Source organism: Eptatretus burgeri, chromosome 11, assembly GCF_056783735.1.
Source record: "Eptatretus burgeri isolate ZD-2024b chromosome 11, Ebu_testis_v1, whole genome shotgun sequence".
In the NCBI taxonomy this organism is placed as follows: Eukaryota; Metazoa; Chordata; class Myxini; order Myxiniformes; family Myxinidae; genus Eptatretus; species Eptatretus burgeri.
In genome coordinates this window covers 68,808,952-68,830,052 of record NC_140971.1, presented here as the reverse complement: position 1 = coordinate 68,830,052, position 21,101 = coordinate 68,808,952, and the positions used below count along the sequence as shown (strand labels likewise).

Genomic DNA, 21,101 nt, shown 5'->3' with positions numbered 1-21,101 from the left:
CGCTGGTTTGATTGATCAGCGCCTTGAAAATAAAAATGACAAACTTGGGTTATGTAATGAAGCCAGAACATGGCTATTTCTTATGTGCATATATAATACATTGTGTTTATATACTGTAGCTTCGATAGACTCCAATTCCACTGGGAGATGAAGGAATTGTACTCTTCGGCCTTGAAGCCTGGGGCCTACATGAACTGTGTGCCCCAGAACGCCTGTGATGCCAATGCGCTGCAACCTTTCAACATTTGATGCTGCTTTTGATAGTCACTTTTGGTCTTTTTCACACTGAAGAGAGAACTTGAAGGGAAGTCATGGTGATTGTGAATATAACACTTCTGTTTGGAGCCGTTTTACCTCACGTCCTATGGAGCCTAATATTTAATTGTATCGGATTAGAAAAAAAAATCGCTTTTTCCGAAAATCTTTCTGATTTTACTCGATGTCGACATAGTTATTGAGGCCATGATTAGTTATCTTAACACAGACATGCACCCTAACATGGACTTAGCCCAAGGCGGAAAGCTCCCTTGGGGAGGGGGGGGGGGCAAATTAAGTCACTGCAACCTCCATCGTGTGACCCTTTGTGCTCGTGTCATGTTTGGTTGAGATTGGATAAGTAATGACTGGATGTATCGTGGACAGACAGACAAACACCAAATTGCATATTTTATTTTGTATGATAGATTGTAGGTTCATGGAGGAGCGAAGCAACAGATGAGAGCAGGTTCATAGACTAATGGAGAATCAAAGGGGAACAGGTAAGCAAAGACGTCACATGTGAGTGAATGAGTTGCATACAGCGAAGGGGCCTAGGTGGGGAGGAAGGGGGTCAGTGACTGGATATGGGCGAAAACCTGAGGTTCCAGAATCGCTGCTCACCTCAACAAGTTCATTCCTCTTTTTTTGTTTTTTTTTTGTTTCCCCACCTTCCCCCAAACCTGTGGAACCAACTTCCACATTCTCTTCAATCTCATTCTTTCCTCCAGGTTTTCAAGACAGCTGTTCACCACAATCTCAGATCATCCCCAATCCAAACCCATCATGTTTCTACCTCTGTAAACAACCCCCATCCATACCCCACCACCCCACCAAAAAACCCACTTCTTTTCAAATATCCAGTTCTTCATTCCTGAGAGCTTGCTTATATTTCCATTGTTCACCCCATGCGTCCTTCCCTCCCTTTATCCCCCCACCACCATTATTTGTCCAAGTCTCCCTCTATTTTGTCCTTCAACCCCGCTGTTTCATTTTCCCCTTCTCTTTCTACTATTCCTTTTGTTCTGTTGTGTTCTGACACATTGTGTTCTAGTTCTTTAACGAGCCTTGACTTTGTATAATAAAATAAAAGCAAAGGGGCTAAGGTGGGGAGGAAAGGGGGTCATCAAGGAAGGAAGAGCATTGGTAGGTATAGTCAGAAGCCTGAGGTGTTAATGGGCAGCATTCTTGAAGGACTGGAAGCAGGGGCATGAAGCAACAGATACAGTGCGTCTGTTACATAAGACGAGAGAATATAAGCTTGAAGGAATGGAAGTTAGCATTCAGCTTGGAATTCGGGAGGCTAACCAGGTGTGGAATTCTGGAAGAATGCATGCAACCTTGGCAGGCCAGGGGAGGATGGATGGGTGATAAATTGCTTTCATAATCACATAAGCCCCAATTAATAATGCTCGTTCTTCAAAAAAAAAATTTGTCTATGAAGAGCCATCGCAAAACAGTTGAGCACAAAAGTCAGGGCAAAACTAAAGGTGTTAACTTGAAACATTTTGGAAACGACTGCACCCCGTCCATCAGTTTTGGGTTTCATTTGTCATTTATGAATAATCGTCTGGACAAGGCCTTCAGTCTATTGCTTGCTCACCGGCAAAATTGCCTTTACAAATACAAATGTTACTGTTTGTTGTCCCGAGGGTTAACATATTCTAACCTCGTCACCTCTTTGTTATTCGTTTTTATTGCAGGTTTGTTCCTTCAAAACGCCAAAATTTAGTGTCAGATACCAGCGTGGAAATATCCATCTTCCTAAACTTTGTTAGTTTCCAATGACTATTCAATGGGGACTTGACCTATTTTACCAAGAATGTTGGCAAGCCTAACTGGTGTTTACATCAAAGCTGTTTCAGGTGTGTGTGCGTGCGTGCGTGCGTGCGTATGTGTGTGTATTCTCCATGTATGCTTGTTTTGTGTCGTGTTTTTGTCTGTTGCATCCTCATCCGTTCGGTGTGCTAACTCTTCCACGAGTCTCGACTATGTATACAAAAAAAAACTTTTCGACCAATTTTCATGCATTATTATGTAGTCATCAAAAAATGTCATTTTGTGTTTTTCTTTCACTGTAAGTCTCATAAATCCCGTACCCTTCATATTTGTTTGCATCATCGTTTCCTCGTATGATCATATATAAATATTTTTTTCTTTGCCTTTGCATTCTTGAACTGCTCGAGGCCCTTCTGGGTTTGCAGTCATGGCAGTGTCGTGATGACATCATAATGGCATTGGTCCAACTTCGGAGCACTTAAATAATTCCATTTGTACATCTACAAACGGCTTAATAATAACAATGATGCTTCCTGGTTGTGATTATTATTGGTGGGTGAAACAATGTGTCCATGTGGCAGATGGCACTTGTGGGTTCCAAATACAATCTGGCCTCAACAATCAGTTTGTGGTGAATCGGCCAGTATACAAGTCGAAAAGCTTCAAAGTTCATGTAGATGAAACGTTGTGTTACCCTGACGAGCCCCAATAAGCAGGGCCGGATTTAGGCATGGGCAAGCTGGGCAGTTGCCCAGGGGCCTCCACAACCAGGGGGCCTCCACATATTTCATGAAAAAAAGATTGTGAGGAAAAATGTATTTGTGAGTCCCTGAATGGTAGTTGGTAGTTGGTAGTTAGTGGAACAGATACAAGATATTCATCTTACCTCATTCTCTATTTTATATAGAAGTCGGTTGACTTCTACGGGAGTATGGGACTTGGCACGTCTCTTTACTATTATTATCCTCGAATTTTTCAGGTTACATTTATGGTCCTTGCATTTTTTAAGGTTACTTTGATAGTTAGCTTACGTTTGGTTAACCCGGCTTTAGCCGTTTGCACTTTGCTCTACAAAACTGTTGAGGTATATTCAGCTCACATCATGGCGAGAAATAGTGGACACGCATGTGCGTCAAGCATGCTCACTTGTATCTTAGGTGAACAGATATCTTATGTGAGACTGAGATTAATAAGATTTACATAAGGAACATTCAAATTTGTCTTCGTAGCATCATCAATTTTGACATAAACAACTCATTTCAATACGATATAAATGTTCTTCAAAACGGACTACGTACTACAATGTGTTATGATTGGCTCAGTCACCTGGCCTTGATGAGCATTGAATGTGACATTCTCAGAGAGATTGACTTCGACAAATTGATCCAAGACTTTGCAAGGGTCAAGTCTCGTAAAGTGCCTGGTGGTCTCATCAGTGGTCTGTAAATATAGGTATTAGCTACTGTACTAGATTGTACATTCTATGATTGATCAAGATTGACCTGCTTGCTTATTCACTACACTATTCAGATTCTTTTTACTTGAAACATGGGAACTTCCAACTTTGTAGATTCTTATAGTTTGATCATGATGTTTAAAGATGTGCCTGCTTGCTTCTTCAAATTGTTTATGCTTGAAACATAGGAACTTTGCAGATTCTTATAATCTCACAGCTTGATCATGTGCTAGCTTATTCAGATTCTTTAAACTTGAAACATAGGAACTAAATTCTTCCATGTATATAGATTGATCATGATGTTTATAGATGTACATTTTTATTCAGATTCTTTGTTCTTTAAAAATATACTCGATGGATGACTGTAAATATGTCTTGTCACCTTTTTAGTATTTTAAGATAGGGTGGGCCTTCAATGCTGAAGGCTGCCCAGGGGCCACCACATGTCTAAATCCAGCCCTGCCAATAAGGGCGAAACCGGTCGGTAGCTTTGCCTTTCATCTGCTTGGTGACAGCTTTTCACTTTGCATTCTTGAACTGCTGGAGGCCTGTTGGGGTTTGCAGTCATGACATTGTGATGACATCATCCTCGTAGGACAGATATCATCGCCATCATTTCGTTGGTCCAAGTTCAGAGCACTTCAAAAATTCTATATATATATATATATATATATATATATATATATATATATATATATATATATATATATATATATATATATATATATATATATATATATATATATATATATATATATATATGCACAAATCGAACCCCCCCCCCCCAACTAAATGAGGTCGGTAGCAGGGCAAAGATCGTGTCCCATCACAGCACTTGCTGCACGACCTGTTAGCTTTCATTTATTCGTGACCATAAAGGCATAAATCTCAGTCTTCAGCGACATGAGTGCCACACGGACACCAACCAAGTTTGCTAGTGATGTCGATCAATCAGTATGTCTCTGACACTTGTGACTATGGGCGACACTGTAGCTATCTGTGCCATTTCTCACGCTGCTGGGCTGCCTTTGCAATCAATGCACCCTTTCTAATAGCTGCTCTCCAGCTTTGCCTTATTTGTGTCAAGTCATGTCATTCAACTTGAGCAAAGACCAGGCGCTACTCGCCTGCATTTAGCCCTGCATTACTGTGCGATCACTCGGGCGGTGGCTCGCTCGTTGAAAATGTGCAATTTTATTGAGTCGTTTCCCCTTTTTGTGCAATCTTCTTTCATTATACGACCAGTCACTTTAACAGAGATAGATACATATATTTTTTTGAATTAAACGTTTTGTTTTTTAAAGTTTTTTTCAACCATTTTGTTGAAGTGCTTGCTTGGAGCGCTCTTCAAATTTCGATCTCTACAAGCTTCCATGGTGATACCGTGGCGCAGTTCTCCGTGGGGACATCTCCAGAGTTAGGAAAGCAAGATTAATTAGATAAATACAATGAGTAAAATATGTTTTTAGTTAATGCAAAGCAATGAATTGCCGAGAGGTACACATGCTCGCTCTAAGCTGTCTAGCCTGGGTTTGAATCCCAATTCAGCTATAAACTGTCATCCCAGTGTTTCACAAGCAGGGCGATTCATCAATGTGTGTGCCATCTCTCAGATGGACGTCACATCTGCTAGAGTCCCACCCCTCTATCTCTCACCCACCCCTCTCTCCTCCCCCTTATCCTGCACTCTCCCCCTCTGTTAAGGACTGACAGTTTGGTTTTGAATTTGATTGATTCCCATATCATTCCATTGAAATCCCCTCTTTAAGAATGGTCTTTCTGACTTTATCCATCTGCCTCTGCATCCGACTATCTCTACCTTCATTTTATAGACACAATTTAGTTTTTTTTAGGTTTCCAGCTACAGAGGTGCACTGGGCTTTGCTGCAAAGTAAAGGTAATGCATGCACACTAATTAGGAAGCATGTAGTGTGTTAAAACCTTTGGCCTGTTGAGTCCTTAATTGGAGCAGGTTTGATAGCCATGGAGTTCAGAAAGGAATGCTCGCCTTTGGCTTAAAACCATTTACCTGTTACGACTGCAGATGTGTCACTAATTTTGGTTCCCATCGTGTGCTGCCTTTTTGGCTGCTGGTTGCGTCATTTATTAGGGGCGCGGCTCTGCCACTGATGCAGTGCCCCTATTACCAGTATACTGGTGCTCATTTTGCCAACCTCAGAAGGATGACAGGCTAAGTCTACCCCCTGGTGTTAATTCAGTGGCAAACGGGGCTCAAACTCAGGACACGAGATCCCAAGCCACCACCTTAACCGCGAAGCCAACACCAGGCAACTCATTTTGGTGATTAACTTATTTGATGTGATGTTAGAAATCTATGGTTAGATTCTTGAGAAAGAATTATGGTATGTCATGAACTAAAAACAGGTGTTTATTGATTTTAATCCCAAAGTCAGGAAAAGGTGTCGTGGGCGGTGGGGTTATGTGGGCACGAGAGGGGTTGTTGGCCAGAATTGTGGAGCTGTGTTCCGATTATAATGATAAGTGGGATCAGGCTGATAGTTGTGTTAACCCCATCTCTCTCATCCCAGGCTCTCTGCCCCCTGCGTGAGATTCCCCCCCATGGACGACAACATAATGATACCCTGGATTACTACCGTGTTGGAGACATGTTGCAAGGTGTTTTCAGCTGTTTCACTGAATTGCATTGTCTCATTGTTCTCATCTCTGGGGAAACTCAAAGATTAAGAACTTGTCTGTAAAATAACTCTGAGCTCTGCAACGTCATCCCATCACATTGCCTTAACCGGAATGCAAATGCAGAAAATTTGCTTCTCTGTGAGCGGTCTTCCTTGTGCACAAGTAATTATCACAACAACAATAATGGTTGTAGTGATAATGTCCTCGTTCTCCCACAGTGGTTCTGAAGGTCGTGGACACAGAGCGCTCAAGGCTCACTGTGTCACTTCTGCCCTCCCTCTTGCCCACGGGGTCATGTGCCCAGCTTGGGCTCGTCAATGAGGATGCATTCCCACACCGGCATCGGTATGATCCATGATGATAATGGCATGTTATGGTTCGATAAGGTACACTGGAACCAACATTGTTTCACTTGAAAGGTTTACAACTTGCTTTACTCGTATCCATAACCTCTACTCAATGTTTTTAACACCAACCTCTCCTTGGTCTTTGGCTTATGGTGATGTGTTTCTATGTCTCACTATTCCATTGTCTGCAGCTGTGCACTCGGTGTGTGGGATGATCCATGTGGTTACTATGAAGATGTGCTTTACTCATCTCTGGGTTTTCCCAATCCTGGTGCTGTGGATTGGGCCTTGTATAACATTCATGTCTCTGATTCACATCCACCATCTCTTCTCCGTGGTCTGCAACGGTAATGATTTTGCTTTTGCATCATAGTACCATATGAGGACTGTGTATAGGTTTTACACATTAATTATTATGAAGGACAAAGCAAAACAAGTGGAATGACTTGCCATAAGGAAAATTATGTAATGTTTAAGAATGGCAAATATTACATGGAAGTTCGAAAATTAACCCCTTCCATTTCTGCCATGTCCACCGATTAAATGCCAAAACCTCAGGCTATTGGACTATGTTGAAAAATTCTGGCTCTGATTTTGAAATTTGACTTGTTTACCAGCTCAATGGATACTTGAGACTCCAGTACTATGGGGGCATTCAAAGCTCATGAGTGAATGAAGACAGAATAGCTGGCTTCATGTCTCTTCCAAAGATGACATGCTCCATGATGCAGCTGTCATGCTTGCATCATCATCATTGTCGTCATCATATGCTCTTTTTTACAGAGACATGACAGAAGTAAATAGACACCTTAAATTTCTTCATTTCATCTGTATAACTCAGTTTTACTCAGTGATTTGTGCTAATATTCGACTATTTCTTTGCAGAAACAAGTTCTTGGGTCTTGTATGACAATTAACTATGCCTCGAACCCAGGGAGCACACCAACTTTCCGATTTTCAAAGAGGACAAATTGTTGGCCATTCAGAAGGTGGAGTCAGCCAGCGTCAGATAGCTCAGAACCTTGGCATTCCACTTTCTACGGTCAATGGGGTGGTTATGCAATTCAGCAGCGAAGGCAAGGAATCCACAGCTTACCGTTCAGGTCGATCTGGGCCCTCAGAAAGATGTCTTCGAGCTTTCAAGCAATCCATTGAGAAAACTCCCCGTTGCAAGGCAGCAGATGTTGGGGAGGAGATCAAAGTTAGCTCAAGAACTGCCGTGGGCTCAACTGGGCTACTATGGGAGAGCAGTTAGGAGAAAACCTCTTCTAAGACCAGCAAACATTCAAAGGAGAAAGAAGTGGGCTGACAAGATGGCCAACAGACCCTTGGAGTTTTGGCAAACTGTCATTTTTTCTCAGATGGGTCCCAGTTTACTCAATTTTCTGACAGTGGATGTGTATGGGTCTGGAGATTTCCCACTCAAGAGTTTTCTTTCAACCGATTGCAGCCAACTGTCAAACACGGTGGTTTTTCAGTGATGGTGTGGGGAGAAATCTGGAGTGCTGGTTAGTCAGAGCTTGTAGAGTGTGTTGGCAATATCGACACACATTTCTATCCTTGAGGATGGAAGTCTCCCTGTCTTTTCCACTGGTCAGATGGTCAAAACAACACTGTTCATGCCACCCTGCAAAAAGGACCAAAGAATAGCAGGACAGAAATGGGATCAAGCGACTTCCATGGCCAAGTCAGTCTCCTGACACGAATCCCATTGAACACCTCTGGACAATATTGGATCGTGCGGAAAAATTCCAGGAAACCAACATCACGAGCAGAATTGCTAACCCGTTTGCGGGAAGCCCGGGCAGAAATCCCACAAGAAAAAATTTCAGAACTCGTTAGTTCTATGCCTGAAAGAGTATATGCATTGAAATCTGCAAATGGCAAGTCTACCAAATACTTGTGTTCATATTAAAATGGATCAAATATACTTAAAATGTTCAATAAATTTATTTTTTTAAATTATGGTGTCTATTTACTTCTGTCATGTCTCTTTACAGTGTCAGCGCTACCAAAGCAGTTTATTAGCTTGGGTTACACCACTCCGACACAGAATACTTAACCGAGTGTGCAGAAATTTGTAATTTGTTCAGGATGCTGAGATAGCTTACCTTCTCTCCATGAAGGACACCGTGGGATCTTTAACATCCACCAACAAATGCTAGCAGACAGGACGCTCATTTAACATCCTTCCAAAGGATGGCACAAACATTGATTATTCACCCTGCCTGTGAAACACGTGGACAACAGTTTATAGCTGGGTCGAGATTCAAACCCAGGCTTGACGGCTCAGAGGCAACGAGTGCGCATACTTCTCGGCCATCCTATCAGCCCAATACTGAGATGTACTTTGGCCAATACAATTCAAAGTTAGATCTTTCTGCATCGGCATGCCAAGACTATATCGATGTGATTGAAATCGCTGTATACCAATGACTAGTCACCTTTGTGCAACGAATCATTTCGTTGGATCGCCTCGTTTTTCCATCGAATGTTTCCGGTAATGCAGAAAATCTAGTTTTCGCAACCTCGAGTGTCCATTTTGATTGTCGTGTGATTGAAACATTTGCTCTGATGTTCATCATGTGCATGCCATTCCGATCAAGAGGTATGCATAACTAGAACCGATGACTGCAAAACTGACGATCAATCATTAATAATGAAACAAAGCACTTCAATGGCTTTCAAATTTAACATGCTTTGGTTAGTCCTCTGCAGCCTTCATGATGTGGTTGTGAGTGTCCAGCAAATACTGTGATTGTGACCAATCATTGATAAACCAGGTATATACCAGGTAGAGAAGTCTTTGGTTTCTCTGACCAAATTTCAGTGGTTTGCTGATGCTTGGACAATAATGAAGCGCAAAAAGTTGAATTCTCACGAATGAATGGAGAACAAATTGTCAGAATAAAACTTGTCACTTTACTAATATACCAGCAAATGTAGTTTCCGTGGTACAGGAGATGGGATTGAATTTGGAGGAGATGGCGATCAGGGATGCATACTAAATTGTACTTTATGGTGCAGCAACTGTATTTGAAAGCGTTGATGAAACGGGTGCTGCGCACATATTTCGAAGTTTTAAAAGCTTGTCTTTTCTGGGGCTCTGTCCATCGATGGAATTACAAGGCTTTTCATCTTTTGACCTTTCCATTAACACCTTTCATCCAGTGGACATTGTCTAATCTCATTGTTGCTTGTGGATCATTTCTACAGCTGCACATTACACCCTCCTCACTTCCAGTGATGGTTTGAACCTTCATCGTGAACCCCCTTTCCAGGCAAAATTGTAACACAACCTGTTTATGACACCAATGGGGCCCTTGAATATGCATTCCAGATTTGAATGAGATCTGCCAAAACCTGCAGGGCAAACAAAGGATCACGCACACCATTCACACTTTTATAGGACGATTACACCTGCTCCCTAAGGGGTGGCAGGAAGGGTCATGTGATTTATCCTCTCTGGGGTATATAGATTACAGTAGATCTCGGCTGAGTCCGTTCGTCTGTGGGGGACGTGATCATTTCATAATGCCTCAAGAACGTCGGGTTTCCTCCCTTTGAGTTTATTGCTAAACAGCAGTTGTGACTGTTTGAAAAGATAATCATACGTGTTTGTGGGTTATAATATTTTTTTTACTTCTGGTAGGGGTGGGTGCTCTATGAAACACCACTATAATCTTTTTATACCCTATAACATGGTGTTTGGCCAAGGAGGAAAAAACCCTTTTGGGAGGGGGGGGTATTATTAGTATTAATATTGTTTTGTAAGGCAAAATAATAATTAAACAAGCAGTCATAGACTGGTACTTACGAAATCGTCAACTTGACCTCTGACCTTGTCTAATAAAAGCTGTCTTTAGAGAAGGTAGTGACACAAACCAGAAGTTTCTACGATGATTCTGTACCATACCATCAAAAATCGAATGTTTGACCTCACTGTGACCTTGACCTTTGACCGATTTTGACCAAAATCTAATCAGTGCTAGCTATCACCCTCCTGAATCACGTGGTGTAATTTGACATTGGTAGCTTCTTCCGTTCTCGAGTTATTGTGCCTACAAACAAACGAACGCACACACAAACAAACAAACAGATGATGGAAGTCATCAATATACTTAAGAAATCTAAAGATTTCGTAAGTAAAAAAGTACCAGTTGATCATCCCCGCCCGCTTCCTTTTTTGAAGCCGCCTTTTTACATCCACCAACGAAGTGAAGGAGGTTGTTTTCACCCCTTTCTCTCTGTTTGTTTGTTTGTTTGTTACTTGCAAAATCGAGGATTCTTAAAGTATATTGGTTAGTCAATTTTGTTATTCAGTCTGTCTGTCGCCTGAGGTAAACATGTTGTTAAGTTGTTAGGTAAACTCACCCTAACGTTGTTGTTAGTTGTAACGAAGAAATGTTGTTAGGTAAACATGCTGAGCCAAACATGGCAAGAACTCATGTACCGCCTTGATGTCCTGTGCGTAACAAACAGAGCTCACATTGAAGTGTATTGATCGTATGCACAAAACCTTATGAGTTTCTTTATCATATAAATCAAAGGGCATCGTTGTATCATTTGTGATTCTAAATATATTAACAACAAAAGTTGTCTGGCTCTTTTTGGAACACCCTGTATATACATGCATCTTAACATGGATTTCTCCAAAGGTGACAAACCACCTTAGGGAGGGTGGTGGGAAATGCTCGGTACAACCTCCTTCATATGAGCTTAGTCCTCCCATAAAATTTGGTTGAGATTGTATAAGTAATGACCGAATATATCACGGTCAGACAGAGAGATAGAGACAGACACCAAATTGCGTATTTTAGAATAATGGATTCCTGAATTTGACTGTCAGTGCTTCAAATCATTTTCATTTCATTTTGCATGTTGACCATAAGAGACTGGATGAGGGGGAATGGGGCATAAGATTAAATTTGTTACTCTTCTGTGAGTCTCTGAAGAAGAAAACAGATGTATTCTGTATAAATACATAAATTTAAATTAAAGGATCGTAATAATCACCCCAATAAACCTTTATGATCATCATTTGGAATATTTTCCCAAATCTTGACTTCCTCTTACTATTTCTCCTTCCACCCTCATGTTTTGCATCCACAGGGATTGCTTCATGCCCAATGACTTTGCGGAATCTTTAAGAAGCCACCAATCCGAACGCTATGCTCAGAAATGGTATGCATTGTCATCCTGCGAAGGGACATTTGAAATGTCTGCTTTATCAGCTCGATCATTTGAAGCATTTATTTGAAATGTTTTTTTTTTTCTCAATTTCCCATTATGCCCTTATTTTCAATCTCTTCCAGATATAGGTTTGTTTTGATAAATTTGTTTCCCCCTTGCCTGCCATCCCCCACCTCACCATACAGGGTTACTTGTGGGGATCCCTGACTGTTTCTGTTGCCCTTCTCTTGGTTGGCTTCCCTTTATGTTACTTGATCTGCTCTGAGATACCACATTAACATGTGGAATCTTACAATGGGAAATTGAGGAAACTTATTCATTCCTCTGGTTTTTTTTTTCTCACCTGTGGAATTAACTTCCACATTCTTTTTCAATCTCATTCTTCCCTTCAGGTCTTCAAGACAGCTGTTCACCACCATCTCAGATCGTCCCCATTCCAAAACCATGTTCTTTTTCTGCCCTTGTTCCCCCCCCCCCCGATCTTCCCCAATCCAAAACCATGATCTTTTATTACCATCATTTCCCCCCCCCCCTTCCCCATGCCAAGCCCTCTTTCCAGTTTTCCTTCCTGAGAGTTTCCTTCTATATCTATCTTGTCCACCCCATGTGTCCTCTCTTGCCCCTCATTCCTCCCCACACCCCCATAATTTGTCCAAGTCTGCCTCTATCTTAGCCTTCAACTCTGCTGTTGGTGTTTCTCCTCTCTCTCAACTGTTCCTTTTGTCCTGTTACATCCTGATACATTCAGTGTACGAGCAGTACTAGTTCTTACACGAGTCTCAACGATTTTAAAAGAACATACACATTGAGCCAAGTTGCCAAATATGTCTTTTTTTTAAAGGTCTCCTGACATGCCAAAGTACATAAATTTCATTTATATATATACAGTGGGGAGAACAAGTATTTGATACACTGCCGATTTTGCAGGTTTTCCCACTTACAAAGCACGTAGAGGTCTGTAATTTTTATCATAGGTACACTTCAACTGTGAAAGACGGAATCTAAAACAAAAATCCTGAAAATCACATTGTATGATTTTAAAATAATTAATTTGCATTTTATTGCATGAAATAAGTATTTGATGCATCAGAAAAACAGAACTTAATATTTGGTACAGAAACCTTTGTTTGCAATTACGGAGATCAGACATTTCCTGTAGTTCTTAACCAGGTTTGCACAGACTGCAGCAGGGATTTTGGCCCACTCCTCCATACAGATCTTCTCCAGATCCTACAGGTTTCGGGGCTGTCGCTGGGCAACACAGACCTTCAGCTCCCTCCAAAGATTTTCTTTTGGGTTCAGGTCTGGAGACTGGCTAGGCCACTCCAGGACCTTGAGATGCTTCTTACGGAGCCACTCCTTAGTTGCCCTGGCTGTGTTTCGGGTCGTTGTCATGCTGGAAGACCCAGCCACGCCCCATCTTCAATGCTCTTGTTGAGGGAAGGAGATTGTTGGCCAAGATCTCATGATACATGGCCCCATCATTCCTCCCCTCAATACGGTGCAGTCGTCCTGTCCCCTTTGCAGAAAAGCATCCCCAAAGAATGATGTTTCCACCTCCATGCTTCACGGTTGGGATGGTGTTCTTGGGGTTGCACTCATCCTTCTAATTCCTCCAAACACGGCGAGTGGAGTATAAACCAAAAAGCTCTATTTTGGTCTCATCAGACCACATGACCTTCTCCCATTCCTCCTCTGGATCATCCAGATTGTCATTGGCAAACTTCAGACGGGCCTGGACATGCGCTGGCTTGAGCAGAGGGACCTTGCGTGCGCTGCAGGATTTTAATCCATGACGGCGTAGTGTGTTACTTCTGGTTTTCTTTGATACTGTGGTCCCAGCTCTCTTCAGGTGATTGACCAGGTCCTGCCGTGTAGTTCTGGGCTGATCCCTCACCTTTCTCATGATCATTGAGGCTCCACGAGGTGAGATCTTGCATCGAGCCCCAGACCGAGGGAGATTGACTGTTATCTTGAACTTCTTCCATTTTCTAATAATTGCGCTAACAGTTGTTTCCTTCTCACCAAGCTGCTTGCCTATTGTCCTGTATCCCATCCCAGCCTTGTGCAAGTCTACAATTTTGTCCCTGATGTCCTTACACAGCTCTCTGGTCTTGCCCATTGTGGAGATGTTGGAGTCTGATTGATTGAGTGTGAACAGCTGTCTTTTATACAGATAACGAGTTCAAACAGGTGCAGTTAATACAGGTAATGAGTGGAGAATGGGAGGGCTTCTAAAAGACAAAACTAACAGGTCTGTGAGAGCCGGAATTCTTACTGGTTGGTAGGTGATCAAATACTTATTTCATGCAATAAAATGCAAATTAATTATTTAAAAATCATACAATGTGATTTTCAGGATTTTTGTTTTAGATTCCGTCTTTCACAGTTGAAGTGTACCTATGATAAAAATTACAGAGCTCTACGTGCTTTGTAAGTGGGAAAACCTGCAAAATTGGCAGTGTATCAAATACTTGTTCTCCCCACTGTAGAGGAGTTTTTCATCGTGATTTCAGATCTGACAATGTTTTTTTTCACAATACTCATTCTGTAAAATGTAAAATTAAAAAAACAAACGTCTTCGGGAACGCCCCGAAAAATTCTCCTGAAAGGGGCATAACCAACATGATGTCACGTACAGTATGTCAAAGGCTGCACGTTAATTACTCGGGTTGGTGGTCTACGTGATTGTATTGCCTTCCTGTGTGTTTCCACATTTGATTGGTCGACTCAATAGCTTCGTTCATTTCTGCTTTAAAAAAAATCGAACATTTGGTTTTGAATAATGGATGGCATGGACTTTCATTTGTCTGGGAACGACAGTGAGTGTGAAAGAAATGAAGGATTTTGGGCTGAATCACATGGAGACTTGTTGGATAACATAGTCACGGGAGGTGAAGTTCAGGCAGCTGGAAATGAAATACGGCCTTAGCAGTTTGAGCCCGAAGCAGGACAAGCAGAGGAAAATGGGATTAAATTCCCGGAGTTCATGACGATTGGGAGGACATCGAAGGAAGACTCGGAAATAACAACTGGTTAGACTAAATCCTATTCGTAATTCAATAATGTAAATTCTACTTGCATACTGCTCGATATCAGAAATATTTCATTGAGGTGACGTGACACAGCGCAGCGCAGCGGACATGTTGCTTCGCGGCGAATTAATCACAAACAAGGCCGGCGCGTGTCATCGGCCGTTTCTCTCTGTGCATAAAACGAACCAATCTCGCTATCCGGATACAATGAAAACTTGTGTGCAGAACACACCTTGCGATACAATTGTCTCGAGTAGTCCGATAAATCTGACGTTCTGTTGCATTTTTATTTATTTTATTCCTACTGTCATCATGTAGCGCCAGTAGAAAACGATGAAGAAAAGAGAATAATAAAAGAAAGCTACAGCACGTCAGATTTATCGGACTAGTCGGACGGACGACGGATTTATCGGACTAGTCGAGACTCTAGAGTTGACAAGTAACTTGTATTAGCATGCACACAATGTATAAGTCAATGCGTAAGAGTCCCGAGGCTATGAGGCCGTGTAATAGGACAGATAAATTTGTCTTTCATCGTTGTGCCAACATATTTTCCCCTTTTCTTTTATTACAGCATTTTGGCTAATTGTTAATGAATAGCAAGCCAATGGAAGCAGTACCTTCACTTTAGAATAAACCCATGTATGTCGAGTGCAGCCATACCTGGCTTGCATGTATGTGGAATCGTACCTATCCCAGCAGGCTGGTTTCAACGAACAATTCAATAAGCTGCGAAATGTGGGTGCAGGTTTTTCACATTGTTTGATTTTAAAATTATCTCCTTGTGCCTTGAAATGATGCAATATTAATCTTTAGTATTTTACTTGTATGTCCCTTTATTATTATTTTTTTTTAATATAAAGGTTCAACAGTCAAATTTTATATTTCGTGTACATGGTATAGCCCTTTATTGTGCATACATGTATTGGATTTGTGTACGACTACGACAAGGTAGTAAAAGGATAAATAATTGCCTCGTGATTGTTGTGCATACACGGCTCAGAAGCATAATTTCTTGTCTCTGTGTGTGAGGAATGAGGGGTTGGGATGAATAGAGCCCGTGATCAAAGTCACTGTCATCGAAGTGGGCGCTGCAAATGACGCTCGTGTCGCTGGGGCCTTTCCAGTTTCCCCTCGTCAGCTTCACTTTAGATGTCCATATTCTCCGACGATTATCATCTTTCGGGAATACATTAAGGCTTACACCGTCTTTGCTAGTATTGCTGCATCCTGCTACGATACATCTTGCAGGCATTTTCGAAAGTACGGCTAAAACTCTTTAAAACTTTCGCGAAACAATCACTGGAATTAAGACGATCACAGAGATTGCACTAACATGTGCAAAATGCATTTGTACGTACTTTATAAGGCACGCGACATCTCGACTCTCGAATCGATCCACTTTGTGCGAGTTACTGTACGTGACGTCACGCTGCGATTCGCTGAAGTCCATTTTTTTGAGGGGCGGGGCATAGCACGTTATGAAAGGCTCCAGAAATGATCGAAATATTGCTCTAATTATCCCATTTTTTATTTAAAAGAAAAACAGTGATTTCTTCACTGGGAAGGTCAAATTAATATATAAATAACAAGTTTATTTTTCATGTCAGAGTCCTTTAATGTTTTTTTTGTTTGTTTTTTTTGTATACTTATTTGTTTGATTTATTTATTTATTTATTGCACTCCCTAACAGTGGGCACAGATTGTAAAACTCAAATTTTGCATGATAAACAAAGGGAATTGATACAATATGTTAATCAGCCATTTGTGTGAAGTGTACAAACAGGTGTGGCCCATTTCAGAGCCGGCCGCCTCCCTGAGGCTATGACTGCATACACGGAGGCCTTGGAGATAGATCGGGATAATGTGGATGCTCTGGTTGCTCGTGGTGCATTGTACGTAAAACCACATGCTTTTGGTGTGCGCTTTATGCTTCTGCTCATGATTATTGTAAAATAGTGGGGCAACTTAGCTAAATATAGCATAACAATTGTGCATTTTGTGAAGAAAGCACCAAATTTGGCACACTAGTAGCCTATCATATTATGAACAGATTTGGATATTGGGCCATCTCAAATTTTTGATGGCAGTGGAAAATGGCTGCCACACCCATCAGCGGCTGAATTTGAGATGGCCCAATATCCAATTCTGTTCATAATATGATAGGCTACTGGTGTGCCAAATTTGGTGCTTTCCTCACAAAATGCACAATCGTTATGCTAAGTTGCCCCACTAAAAGGATGTTTACACAAGATAATGTGACGTTTAATCACTCGAAAGGTGTTTTGTTTTACCATAACCATTAATTGGCATTCAGTCACTTTTCAATCTTCATCGAATGTGCTCTCTGGCAGGTATGCCAACAAAGGAGCTTTGGCTCGTGCTATCAAGGACTTTGAAGAGGCGGTTAAAGCAGGACCGTCTCATCGCAACGCACGCCGCTATCTCATCCAAACGCTCATCGCTCATGCAGTCCAGTAAACCTCACTCCGCACACTTGTCACACGCACTCACACTCTTATTACCATCTAATCCATCTGTATAACTCTTTCACTAAATCTTCCGTAATTATTTGTTTTCTCTTTTAATGGCTCGTCTTTGCTCCCACCATGACTCGTGCAGGCTTGAAGCGAACGGCGAGGTCCAGGAAGCCCTCACTAACTATGACAGAGCTTGCAGATTGGATCCCGGAAATGAGGAAGCTTCCCGCAGTGCTGTCCAACTGCGCAAAGAGCTGCAGGTGCCTCTCTGCCCGCAGTGGGACAAAATGTTCTTGTACTTTGGGAGAGAGTTAGCAACATCAGCTGCTTTCCACTTAGACCTCCCCAGTCTGCACCCAAACTTTCTACATCTAACCTTGTGGCCTAGTTTACAAAAGTAACACAATTAGTTTTCAGGAGTATATTTGGTTAACATGAAATAATTATGTAAAGGTAGCTGTCGTCCGAGGCTGAGCGTTTGCTCTCTGTTCCCGGCTTGGTGGGCATGGTGGGATGCTGTGTCATCGACCTCGACCTCGACTCGACCTCGACCACAACTTGTGAAAATGCTGGGGCTGGACCAACTGATGATGTGGTAATGCTTCCATCATCATTTTCCTTCACCACACCGCACTATCACATTGTATTGCTGTATATTATTTAACCTTCTCTTTGACCCACACAATTTCTTGATTTGTCTATTTTGATGCCATTAACTTGCTTTGACCATGATATTGGCCCCTTGTTTCTTGCCTTTTTGTCCCACCTCCTACCTTCACCACCAATTTCGCCGTTTCTTCCCAATGACGTTGCATGTTATTTTGTTGACAACTGATACAATCATCGTTTTCACATCATCATGTCATTCGTAATTCTGTTTTCTGTATTGCCTTCTAACACTGCATCCAAAATCATCGCACCATTCTTTGGGCCTCCTCCATTGGACGTGCAACTATAAACCTTCCCATTGTACTGTGTGTAATTACATATTGGGAATATTCCATAATGGCTGTGAAATGTCCTGTGTTTTTTCTCTCTGAAATTTTGCCATAACTGTGTGGTTGTCTATTGTCTATGGATGTCATTGTTTGAAATCATTGTTACTGATGCACTCCAATATTGCCTCAACTTGCTATTGTAATTATTGTTTGAACATTGCCCTTTGACTGTGAAACCGTGCCTGTTTGCTGGGTGTGTTCTTCTTGCCTTTATCCTGTTTGTGCTAACCGGTGTGCTTTTTGTCGAGATAATTCCTTTTTAACAAAAATTCTCGTCGACCCTCCACACCCTCTCACCTCCGCATCCTCTCACCTCCACACCCTTGACTCCCTTCCTTCGCTCCTCGACTCCCTTCCTTCGCTCCTCGACTCCCTTCCTTCGCTCCTCGACTCCCTTCCTTCGCTCCTCGACTCCCTTCCTTCGCTCCTCGACTCCCTTCCTTCGCTCCTCGACTCCCTTCCTTCGCTCCTCGACTCCCTTCCTTCGCTCCTCGACTCCCTTACCTCGCCCCTCGACCCCCCCTTCCCTCGACCCTCCCCTTCCCTTGCCCCTCGACACCCCCCCTCGACTCCCTTACCTCGCTCCTCGATACCCTCTTCCCTCGCCCCTCCACATATCAACTCTTCTTCCTGCTTTGCTGCACCCTGTGCTGTTTTATATTTTTTGAAATTATTCTGCTCACTTTCCGCTACCCATTTAACACCAATTTTCCTTTGATGTGCCCTCCTTTGACAATCCTCAAATGTGTGTCATGTACGGATGTCATTTTGTTTCTCTTCTGGGCCTGAATTGCAATAATTGTTATTGTGACCATTGAATGTTATATTCACTCCTTTTGTTGTCTTTGTCGACCACAATGGAGCATTTATTTATTTATATTTTGAACTCTCATCAAATTTAATGTGGATGGATGCATTTACAAAAATCTTTGAAAAACTTTAATTTTCATCAACTTTCCAAATATTATATAAAACAACAAAAACGCCGCACTGGTTTGCATTTCGACACTTGCTGTAATGTCTGACATCCGCTTCTTTGCTGCAAAATCTCCAATAACTTTTTGTTGTTGTAAACTGTTGCACTGAATCTGCATTTATGGTGAATGTGATGAACAACCTTTTGGCTTGGTTGTTATTCCACTTGTTTTGTTTGTCTGTTTGTTTTTGCCTTTCAATTCGCATGTCCACGTGTTTGTAACTAACTGTAACCGGTCAAAACCGTTCAAATACCAATTTAAATGAAAAACATCAATGTTTGTACTCTCATACGCACAAACAACATCTTTCAACCCTGTTATTCAAATAAACCACAAAAACACAAACCTGAATATTAAATGCCTATGAATACTGGCATTCAAATATATGTATATTTAAATATGTCTGTTTTTGACGATTTTAAAATACTGCTCTGTGCATTTGTGATTATTTTACCCTGCATATACACTGCTTCACGTACATTATTACATCTATCCATCACAACATGTTGCTATTTTGCATATAAAATACTGTTCAATAACCACATCGCTTTTATGCACTTACAATTCCATGGTGCACCAAATTGTTATACGCTTCCTGGATTTCTGATAACTTTCATTATTTTTCCTGGTGCCCTTATGGTTGTCTCGGCCCTGCGGCACTCCTGCTGTCTCGGCCCTGCGGCACTCCTGCTGTCTCGGCCCTGCGGCACTCCTGCTGTCTCGGCCCTGCGCCACTCCTGCTGTCTCGGCCCTGCGCCACTCCTGCTGTCTCGGCCCTGCGCCACTCCTGCTGTCTCGGCCCTGCGCCACTCCTGCTGTCTTGGCCCTGCGCCACTCCTGCTGTCTCGGCCCTGCGCCACTCCTGCTGTCTCGGCCCTGCGCCACTCCTGCTGTCTCGGCCCTGCGCCACTCCTGCTGTCTCGGCCCTGCGCCACTCCTGCTGTCTCGGCCCTGCGCCACTCCTGCTGTCTTGGCCCTGCGCCACTCCTGCTGTCTCGGCCCTGCGCCACTCCTGCTGTCTCGGTCCTGTGCCACAACTGCCCCTCTCACTCACTGTCTCGTCCTTGTGCCGCCCTCTTGGCCCTGCGCCCTGCCTGCCTGCCTGCCTTCTCTCTCTCCCTCCCTCTCTCTCTCTCTCTCCCTCTCTCTCTCCCTTTCTCTCTCCCTCTCTCTCTCTCGCCCTCCCTCTCTCTCTCTCTCTCTCTCACCCTCCCTCTCTCTTTCTCGCCCTCCCCTCTCTCTCTCGCCCTCCTTCTCTCTCTCTCTCTCTCGCCCTCTCGCCCTCTCGCCCTCTCGCCCTCTCACCCTCTCACCCTCTCGCCCTCTCTCCTGTCACCCTCCTGCGCGCTCGCTCTCTATCTCTCTATCTCTCTATCTCTCTATCTCTCTCTATCTCTCTATCTCTCTATCTCTCTCTCTCTCTCTATCTATATCTCTCTCTCTCTCTATCTCTCTCTCTCTATCTCTCTCTATCTCTCTCTCTATCTATCTCTCTCTCTCTCTATCTCTCTCTCTATCTCTCTCTCTATCTCTCTCTATCTCTCTCTCTCTCTCTCTCTCTCTCTCTCTCTCTCTCTCTCTCTCTCTCTCTCTCTCTCTCTCTCTCTCTCTCTCTCTCTCTCTCTCTCTCTCTCCTGGCCCTGTGACCCTCCTGCCCCTCTCTCTCCTGGCCCTGTGACCCTCCTACCCTTTTTCTCCCTGTCTATCCCTGTCACTTCCCCCATCTCGACTCTGTACAAAACTATGATTCATGATCTTCCTAATGGCACCTATGAGGAGGCTGAAACTGAGACCAAGTCAGGTGAGTCAAGTGTTGCAGAGCACAAGGACGGCACCCAGGAGTCGAGTGCTAAAAAGCTACGGCGGTTACTCAAAGCTGAGATAAGGTGAGTCATTCGCTTCGTGAATGTGTTTGCTGTGGTT

The 21,101-nt window shown here is 42.7% G+C and overlaps 1 protein-coding gene across 4 annotated transcripts in view; it reads left to right on the top strand.

Annotated features, from left to right (window-relative positions):
* Window positions 1-21,101, top strand: part of LOC147017302 (uncharacterized) — a 39,817-nt gene that overhangs the window by 16,254 nt on the left and 2,462 nt on the right. For 3 of the 4 annotated variants that reach the window (XM_085846789.1, XM_085846790.1, XM_085846791.1), the window contains 8 exons: window positions 6,040-6,127; window positions 6,367-6,493; window positions 6,687-6,842; window positions 11,608-11,679; window positions 16,499-16,618; window positions 17,078-17,200; window positions 17,346-17,463; window positions 20,958-21,064. In XM_085846789.1, the coding sequence (XP_085702915.1) occupies window positions 6,040-6,127; window positions 6,367-6,493; window positions 6,687-6,842; window positions 11,608-11,679; window positions 16,499-16,618; window positions 17,078-17,200; window positions 17,346-17,463; window positions 20,958-21,064 (911 nt within the window). Of the gene's footprint in view, window positions 1-6,039; window positions 6,128-6,366; window positions 6,494-6,686; window positions 6,843-11,607; window positions 11,680-16,498; window positions 16,619-17,077; window positions 17,201-17,345; window positions 17,464-17,607; window positions 21,065-21,101 lie in introns of those variants that run through there. The other variant, XM_085846788.1, reaches the window with a different exon arrangement.